The sequence below is a fragment of the Nuphar pumila genome, chromosome 8 (assembly GCF_984573655.1).
Source record: "Nuphar pumila chromosome 8, dmNupPumi1.hap1.1, whole genome shotgun sequence".
NCBI lineage: Eukaryota > Viridiplantae > Streptophyta > Magnoliopsida > Nymphaeales > Nymphaeaceae > Nuphar > Nuphar pumila.
Window position 1 is genome coordinate 19,879,783 of NC_143256.1, and position 9,799 is coordinate 19,889,581.

Consider the following 9,799-nt stretch of genomic DNA (forward strand, 5'->3'; position numbering starts at 1 on the left):
GTAAACTATTTTTACTAAAATCGCATAAGGGGCACCGGTCGAAGAATGTTTGAAAATGTGTGAGGACATAAGCATGAGAAAATATGGACATTCGCAAATGTGAGAGTATTTAGTTAAAAAGGTGTGCACATTTTAGGGACCTTTGCAACTCATGGTTGTGAATGTCCCTAAAATGTGTGAGCCTTTTTTTAATAAAATCACACTAGGAGCACAAGCAAGAGGTTATTCACAAATTTGTACGAGGAAATTTGCATATTTATGAGAAAAATTACATATTTTAGAGAAAATTCACATATTTGGATATTTGAGAAGTTCTCATGTCTCAAAGAAATTTGCTTGTGTGAAAGTTTAAAAGATCTTTTTACAATAAAATTTACGAATTGGACATGAGGTGGATTTGAAAAATGCATTATTTTTGTCATACAATACGATAATTTTTCGTATAAAAAATACCTCAAAAGGTTTTTGTTGTTTTTCAAAAATCTGACCCTATAGATGTGTTCTGCATAATCGATTTGCTAAAAAATCACACTTGAATCATGTTTTTTTGAAAAAAAAATGATTTTTAAAGCATTGAATATTTTTTAAAATTATAGACCATTGATTCTTGAATCTTATAACAACCTAACTTGGTGTTGGAATGAGATGATCCAAATGTCGATTCTCACAAAATTAATCGTGTAGATCACATATGTATGGTCAGATTTTATAAAAAATAGAAGCAATCTTTCCAAAGCTCGTTAGGCACAAAAAGTGTCAGGCCTCTCTCTCTCTCTCTCTCTCTCTCTCTCTCTCTCTCTCTATATATATATATATATATATATATATATATATATATATATATATATATATATAGTTGAGTGCAGTGTAATGGCGGACAACAAAATATCTGATGAAACATTGCACGGGCAGTTGCACACTATGTGTCAAGAATAAAACACTATTAGCAGCCATCTTTGACTGCCACTAAAGACTTGTTTTTTGCCCAAGTCTTTAGTGGCCGGCAAGACAATGCTAAATCACAATTCTATGCAAAACAATGGATGCCATTGATCATGTGCGCAATCATCTATGCTCCTGCGTATGATATAACAATGGACAAAATGTAGTTCACTATTACAGCCAAGTACCCACAAATCAAGGCCATCAATTTGGACATGCCGCATGTCATCCATGACACGCAGCAGTTCCCTGGTAAGTTTGGATTCAAAATGTAGTTCACTATTACAGCCAAGTACCCACAAATCAAGGCCATCAATTTGGACATGCCGCATGTCATCCATGACACGCAGCAGTTCCCTGGTAAGTTTGGATTCAATAAATGTGTGGACCCCGGCTTTCTCTTTCTTCTGAAGTTGCATTCTTGCAACATTGACAAAAATGCCTCAAAATTCTGTTTTGGTCGCAGGTGGTGATGAACAATCACAACTGAGAAAGTAGTTGTGATTGTTGGTGGTAAGCTCGATCTTGTGACCAACTTTCACAAGACTCGAGGCAAAAACAATCACAACTTATAGTTTTCTCATATTTCATCAATCTTGAGAAAGTGTTGTGATTGTAATTCAAAAATCACAGGGCATTGCAAACATGTCCTAAAAATAATAATTGATATAAAGGCATTAGGAAATTTGAAAAGTGTTAACATTGTGATTTTCGATGGAATAAAAAATCTTGTGATAAACCAACGGGGGCTCCGAATGTTTGGTAGGAGCAGCTAGTGTACGTCACCTTGTGTTGGGATGTTGCAGGTTCAAAACCCAATGGTATAGTTGTTTAACTGGTAGGGGTCTGCCGAATCCCAGCTTGCCTTTCAAAAATATTTGTTGTGATAAAGTAATTTTTTTTCTTATCAGTGCATATAAGTTTATAAAAAGTTTCAAAAAAATCACAATTTTGTTGGGTTATCATAAAATTATTTTTAAATTATCAAATAAAATATCAATATTTTCAAAATATATATCGCTGAAATTTGGTCATGTGTGTGTACTCCTTTTCCCCATATCTCGACTGAGAATGATGGGGAAAGATCTGCTTACACCAACACCTGCCCTAAATATATACAACCCATTTGCAACAGTACTAGCAGTAGCAATGTCAAAACTACCATCTCTTTTAAGCTGATTGATCCATTTTTGTTCCTAAAATGCAAAACCTTGCCGAGTCGTAGTCCAGTGTTGGGGGCAGCCACTATAAGGTGTTCTGCCTCGAGCACTAGATCTGCTCCCAACCTTGCCGCTCTTTTCCTTCACTTTGGTAATCTGCGCTCATTAAAATATTGGTATATCAGCTACCTCTATGATTATTATCAAGATGCTTTTGTGCTCTTGTTGCAGGAATTGAACATGTTGGAGGTGATATGTTTTCCAGTGTACCAAGCGGAGAAGCCTGTCTTCATGAAGGTTTGTTTCTTATAAATCTATCATTGGGTGTTTCCACTACAAGAAATCTGCAGATTAGCAACGGACCTAATTATAGGACCTTGTTTTTAATTAGTCAGGATGAAATTGTGAATGGGCCTATGTTGTAGGCTTGGCCATTGATCATTATAAATATTATATGTTATGTTTTTATGAGAATCAAACATGAAACTGACTAGGTAAGTAATGTGAGTTTTGTCCATTTCTTCGTAGATAGTATATGTATAGCATACTTGACATGTTGACTATGTTATAGTCATGCACATATGAGAATCAACCATGAAACTGACATCATGGGTAGTCTCAACTCTCTAGGTCTTAATAAAAGTATGACATGTATGTTATGAAAATTTTTATATACTTATTGTATCTTTTGAAAGTCAATCATGCAGCCTACCATTTTTTGGTTAATATGCATATTTTTTGTTAATAGTGTTATGATGAATAGCAAAAAGTTACGTATAAACATGATTGTTGAATTGTTGAATTTATTTTTATCATATTATGTACATCATGATTACTTGTTATGATCTTGTTTTATTTAACTATATCATCATGATTAATAGCTTCATATAATTTATTGAATCAATGATTAAAGAAAATTGCATATTCAATTTTATATTTGATTCATACTTTTCATATATTTATAAATACAGTGGGTTGCTTTCATTCTTGATATGAACATTGACCAATTAAGTCACTAATACGTTAATAAAGTAACCAGTTCTCTACTTAAGTAAAGCCAAGTATAGATGTGTTTTGAGATAATATATTATTCAATGAATTATTATGTTTATTAATATATTTTTAATGCTTTGGGTTTTGTCAAAGGCTAATTATACTGAAATATGATTAATCATATTTCAAATTAAATTTAGTTATAAAATAAAATTTATTATTTAATTAAATTAAACAAGATTTATAAGTTATTTATTGATCCTAAGTTTCCTTCAAAAAAAAATATACATGTTGAGGTGAAAAAGTAGTTTTGGACAATATGTGCCAAATCTGATTGGACGTGGACCCAAAACGGGATAAATTGCTTGGAGGTCTATCCCAAATCTAGATCAACAGTCTGTTCTTGGTTTAATCTCAGAAGAAAAGAATAGGGTTTGACCAGGCAGAAGTTGGTTTACGTTACTGGGTACGGATGATGCTGCAAGGTGGCCCCCACCAAATCAGTTCCACTCATCCCATATGTCATCCTTATCTTCATACCCTCTTTGGGAATTCATTGATGCAAGTAGTTTGGACTACATTTTTCTTGGAAATCAGATTGAGATACATGCAAGTAGTGACCTTTTGTTCATTAAAGTGGGACATCACACTCTCTCTCTCTCTCTCTCTCTCTCTCTCTCTCTCTCTCTCAAAGCTTGAGGTTCTCCTTCAGTTTTTTCTTTTCGCGTCTGTCTACCATGACACGGAAGACCAACCTGTTTAGCACAGCATCAGGCAGTAGGCTTGCACTGAACCATTGAATGGAGTGGGTCCAGAAAGGCGTGCAGACTGACTCATTTCCTATCCAACGCAGGCACCAGTCGGCATACTCATCCGCCGAGGGAACGAAGAACGATTGGTCCTTGTCCGCCATCTTTGTTGCAACGAAGAAAGGAGCCTAAAACCACCAGTAACCAAATCAGAATATTGTCATCAGTTCAACTGAATGTCCATGCGTGCCTTCTTGAAATTAGGGGTGGCAATTTCTGACACGACCCGCCAACCCGCCTCTTAGGCGGGTTCGGGTTGGGCTTAAGCCAACCCATTTAATAAACGGGTCGACCCGCGTAACCCGTTTATTAAACAGGTCGGGTTCGGGTTGAGGGTATGCCAACCCGCCAACCCGGCTGACCCGTTTAATAAACGGGTTAGCCGGGTGGGTCAACCCGCCAACCCGACCCGCCAACCTGTCTGCCAACCCGCCAACCCGACCCGCCAACCTGACTACCTGCCAACCCGATCCGTCAACCCGACCCGCTAACCTGACCCGCGAACCTGAAAACCCGTTTACCCGACCCAACCCATTTATTAAATGGGTTGGCGGGTCGTGTCGGGTTACCCGTTTATTAAACGGGTCGGGGTCGGGTTGAGGTATGCTGACACGCCAACCCGCCAACCCGACCCGATTGCCACCCCTACTTGAAATACTTGTAAGTAGGTGCGGATCAGGTGCAATCACATTGCACACTTTGACTGTACCGCTGCACCTGAGCACCCTTCATCTATTGGATACTGCCTGTCAGCTGTGGGGCCCAACAGAAGATGGAAGGTGAATGAGATGCAGCGGCACAATAAAGTGTGGACTGTAATTGGACTTGATCTGCCGTCATCATTTCTAGGGTTGGGAAACATGACAAGCCACTAATGGTTTGGCTAGAAAAGAGCTTTTTATGACTTGTAAAATAGGCTACGCAAGCCGAATATCAAAAATATGTAATCAACTCAATTTGGCTCTTTTAGGCTTGTTAAGAAGTAAGAAACATATTTTATAATACATAATGTGGTATGCAATAAAAAAATCAGAGTGTTTGGCTTACAAGAAATAAGTTAATGGTTGTTTAACCATTATTCAAGTATTTTCTTCCTGTGAAGAAGCTTGAGCTGGGCCCAATGGTTCTACAGTTCAAATCTCACTATATTTTTAATTTTTTTAAATGAATCAGCTTGAACTTGGCTTGTTTCAAGCATGGTTTGACTCACCATAAAAAATAGTTTGGTTTGAACGCCTTATTTTCTCTATGTCAATGACTTCCTAAAATCAGTGAATAGTTCTGCAGTCTTCATTTTTTATAATCGATTTCTTTTTTAATGTCTTTTTACAAAAATCGCTGTATTATTCAGTGATTTTTTAGAGAAAACACATGAAACTAGAGAATCGAAAGATTGTGTCATCTTGCAACTTATTCAGCCAAAAGGTGCAATGCTGACAGCGCTGGGAAACAAGATGAGCTGCATGTGGTTCAGCTTTATGCAATTTGTGAAGAACTCATTCAAACTTATAAAATAGGCTGCCAAGTTGGTGTACCTCGGCTTGACTCATACCAGCTAATTAAGTAGTGTGTGTGTGTGTGTGTGTGTGTGTGTGTGTGTGTGTGTGTGTGTGTGTGTGTGTGTGTGTGTGTGTGGACAGTTTCGATTTTTCATTTTTTGATACTTTTTTGGAATCTGTCTTTACAGATGTGATCAACATAGTTTGTTTAGTAAAAATCGGCTTTTGAAACATCTGATTATAACATGTGAGTAGGTTTTTATAAGGATTCAAAATTCAATGATTATGAATTTTTATAAATTTTACAGCTCATAAAATCATATTTATTCATCAAAAAAAGCATGATCTAATAGTCGATTTCTATCAAATGGTTCATGCTGAACACATTTGTGGGGTCTGATTTGTCTGACATGGCCTGGAATACTCAAAATCACTACTTTTCTCACTTTAACGACGGTTGGAAGGAACCAAGTATATATATATATATATATATATATATATATATAGAGAGAGAGAGAGAGAGAGAGAGAGATCCAAGGGCTCCATATGCCTCATTTATAGTTTAAATTTACCTGACACTGTACATCAATGCCAAGCTGTTTGTATTCGACATGGAGGCTCTTCGAGAAATGATCGATATATCTGAAATAAAAATTAACCAATGTAAGTATACACATGTACATGCACAAACGCATGCACGCACACGCACACGCACACGCACGTTTTAGGGCTCTCAATGTGATAAGGCCACAACCACAGGATATTTTGAAAATATCATGATATTATTGCTATAAAATCAAAACCAGCGAAATACATTGATAAATTTAAAAATAATTGAAAACGAAAACGTATTGTGCAATAATAAGTACTCGTAACTTTCTTTAAGGAATGGTGAACGAATTGCACAAAGAAATAAATACACATACATGGATACATCATACATGATATCTTTGTTCTATTTCAAGCATTTAATTTAAAAGATCCTTGCTTCCTTATTTCAATTTCTTATCCTTCTTCCTTTTGTTATATTTGTTCTGGTCTTCCTAAGGTAATGTTTGAATTGCGGTACACAATGGTCCAGTGGACCATCATCTCCCGTTTGATGCAGTACGCCAGTACCACCTCCCGCACCAAAGGCAAGACTCTTGTGTCTCGCTTTGTCGGGTTGCAATGCAAGTGTTTACAGATGCGTCCCACCAAAGTGGGATGCAAACAGGGCGTGTTTGCTTCACTGGACCAGTGAGTCGCAGTCGCACCCCCTGGGTCGGACTGATCTGTTCCGTCACACTCCTTTTAAATACAAAGGGGTGGGAAGCAACAGATACCTGCCGGACCAGTTGCTTCCCGTGAATCAAATGTGGGACAGCACCTGGATAGGGACCTGTCAGTCCCCGCTCAGGTGCATCCCATGATTCAAACACCCCAAAGTGAACAAGTTGTCTTGGACCGTTGCGTCCAACAAATGTTTTTTTCTTTTGAGGAAAAGTTGCGTCCAAGAATTCAATCGCTAAATGTGGAAAAAAAAGGCAGGACAATTGACTAGAATGACTCTTTATGGGAAATGAAAACCTACCCAATAGAAAACCACCTAAACCTACCCAATAAGAAACATTTATCAGATTTTTGATGTTTTTTCAAAATGTTAACCTTTCAAAATTCTATCCAATAGATGATTGACTTACTAGAAATTGATACTTGCATAAATGGTATTTGAAGCTTCGAGAATTTATGAAATTGTAGGCCATTGATTTTTCAAACCTTATAAAAATATATACATGCATCGTATTCAAATGCTCCAAGAACTGATTCCTATTGAAAAAAACGCATAGATCACATCTATAAGGTCAGAATTTCGAAAAAACACCTAAAATCTGATAAATATTTTTTAATGGAAAGGTTTGAGAGGTTTTCTATTGGGTAGGTTTTCATTCCCCCTCTCTCTATTACTCGTAAATCAACTATGAACCTACCTTTTATTTCTATAGTTTTCACAGGATATATACTCTTCTCCATGATTTAACCAAACGTACCCGTGGTTTTGTGACATATAGCCGGACCCTCTTGGGCTATTCCCTTAGCTTGTGGGCTAATGTCACAAAGACATGCATTTACGCGACCTGATGGGTTCACATGAAACTTGCTGGACAGAAATTAAGGAGAAGAAATAATGAGCTAAAAAAAACAAAAAAAAAATTAAGTAATTAATTTTTCCGGTAGAGAGTTCTATTTGAAGGTTTGGTCATATATATGTATATATATATTCAACCACCCCTAACAGTGGGGTTTGAACTTGCAACGTCTCATCACATGGTGACTTGCACAAACTGCCCCTACCAAACAGACAGAGCTCGCAGTGTACGCTTATTCATTTGACCAACTAGACAGAAAAGTGATTTTCAATTATAAATTGTTTATCGAGCTAGTGAGTTCATAATTTAATTTTGAAGGAGGTGATCACCTTGCAAGCTATGTCACAGGGACACACCACTTTAGGTGTGTATCCTTGGTGACACAAGCACATACTGACACGGATACCAACATGTATGGTCACTATTGTAATACTTTTAATAATATTTTTATATTTCTAATAAAAAGCAATTATCAAGAAATTGTTCTTTATTGATTAACAATTTGAACAATTCTGTGTTGGTGTCCTATTTTCTAAAAAAAAATTGGAAGAACTCATGTCATATATCCTCGTGTCCACGAATCTTTGTGACATAGCTTGGAAAGAAAGGGGAGTACTTACGCTTTGGTTGCGCCGTAGATGGTACCAAGGGGATAAGAAGGAAGAAGGGATCCTGCAACTGAGCCAAGGTTAAGAATGGCTCCCCTCCTCTTCTTCACCATTCCAGGAAGCACAACATGGGTGATCCTGGTTACTGCCTCTAAGTTGACCTTGATGATGCTCTCTATCTGCTCTGCATCAGCTTCATGGAAGAACCTAGGGTAAGGATAACTAGTCCCAGCGTTGTTGACCAAAATCCCAACATCCAACTCACTGATCCCTTCCTCAATTCTCTTCATCCCATCATCAACCTCTCTAGAGAAATCAACCACAATGGTCCTCACTTTTACAGACGGGAATTTTCCGCGTATTTCGCTTGAAACCGAGCTCAATTTTGACGGGTTCCGACCCACTAGGACCAAGTTAAGGCCCTGGCGAGCCAAGCGAAAGGCAATTGTCTTACCTATACCATCAGTAGGCCCAGTCACAATGGCCCAAGAGCCATATTGCTTGAGATCCTTGATTGGCCTTAGAAATGAAGCCCAAAACCACTTTGCAAAAGCTATCAAAGCTTTGCAAAGATGAAAGAGGCCAAGAGTTGTGGGAAGAATGAGGAGGAGTTGCAAGTCCATTGTGGTTTCTTTGGAGGATGATAGGATGGAGGACGTGTTCATGAGAAGAAGAGTGTGGCTGACTTTGTGACTGGCTAAGGTACATTCCCAAGTCTTCTATATATGTGCTTATATAGTGTCAATGTAGTGTTTTTTTCTTTGTTTTTTTCTTTTTCTTGATTTTATATTTGTTGTATTTTTTCCTACGACCTTCCAGTGGATACTTTGACATGAGGGTGCATTTATGGGATATAGTTGTCAAACCACCCCAAAGTGATAAGAACAGTCCCCACATCTTTCAGATAATTATAGGAATTCATTATAGGATATATTTCTTTTTCTTTATGCAAAGTGCTTGGCTCTTGTACTTTAACCTATGTCACATGGACACGTTAAATTGTGTCCCATACCTACGGGACATGACACAACACCTATTTTTCTTTTTCTTTAAAAGATTTTCTTTGCATTTTATTAATTTGTATGGTTTGTTTCTGTATTTATCTTAGTATTAGTAAGCCAAGGGAAGCCCTTTCATCTCTAACTATACATTGGCAAGTTTCCAGTTGGTAAAACCTTTAAAACCTCTGCCGTTCACCCTCCCCTCCTCTAGTGCACCGAAACTTCGACCTTGCGGCGATGGGCGCCCTTCGCAGGTTTCGAACTTGTGATGTTCTGTCAAACTTGGTGACCATGAGCCGAGCCCTTTTGAGCTAGTTTAGTGCTTAGTTTTATACACATGTATATCTTGAAAACTAAATATGATATAATATGGCATTTTCAGTAAGTATTTCAAAATTATGTATCATCGTGTGATGTATATTGCATGAAACTCTGACCTGTTCTAGACTCTTCCGCCTCAATACAGGCACACGCTAGTTTATAAGTGTGTTCAAAGCCAAAATATACCTGATGAGGTGAAAAAGCAGTTTGGAACACTGTGCCCAAAACCGATCGAACGTGGACCAGATCCGGGTAAAGTACTTGAAAGTCCATTCTGGATCTAGATCAACAGTTGGATCTTGACTCAACTTTAGTTAGAATAGCAGGGTTTGGGTTT

The 9,799-nt window shown here is 37.6% G+C and overlaps 1 protein-coding gene across 1 annotated transcript; it reads right to left on the minus strand.

Annotated features, from left to right (window-relative positions):
* Nucleotides 1–3,664: 3,664 nt before the first annotated feature.
* On the minus strand, nucleotides 3,665–8,848 carry LOC149829730 (very-long-chain 3-oxoacyl-CoA reductase 1-like). Its single transcript, XM_090015608.1, has 3 exons — nucleotides 8,153–8,848; nucleotides 5,976–6,045; nucleotides 3,665–4,032 (listed from the first exon to the last, which is right to left on the minus strand). The coding sequence occupies exons 1-3, from the start codon at nucleotides 8,803–8,805 to the stop codon at nucleotides 3,784–3,786; spliced, it is 972 nt and encodes a 323-aa protein (XP_089871734.1). The 5' UTR covers nucleotides 8,806–8,848; the 3' UTR covers nucleotides 3,665–3,783.
* Between the last annotated feature and the right edge of the window lie 951 nt (nucleotides 8,849–9,799).

Excerpts from the sequence above, each read along its gene's own strand:
- LOC149829730 (XM_090015608.1), bottom strand. The coding sequence starts at position 8,805 with ATGAACACGTCCTCCATCCTATCATCCTCCAAAGAAACCACAATGGAC. Across the intron at positions 6,046-8,152 it reads ATCTACGGCGCAACCAAAGC|ATATATCGATCATTTCTCGA; the intron begins GTAAGTACTCCC and ends TTTTTATTTCAG. Across the intron at positions 4,033-5,975 it reads GCATTGATGTACAGTGTCAG|GCTCCTTTCTTCGTTGCAAC; the intron begins GTAAATTTAAAC and ends TGGTGGTTTTAG.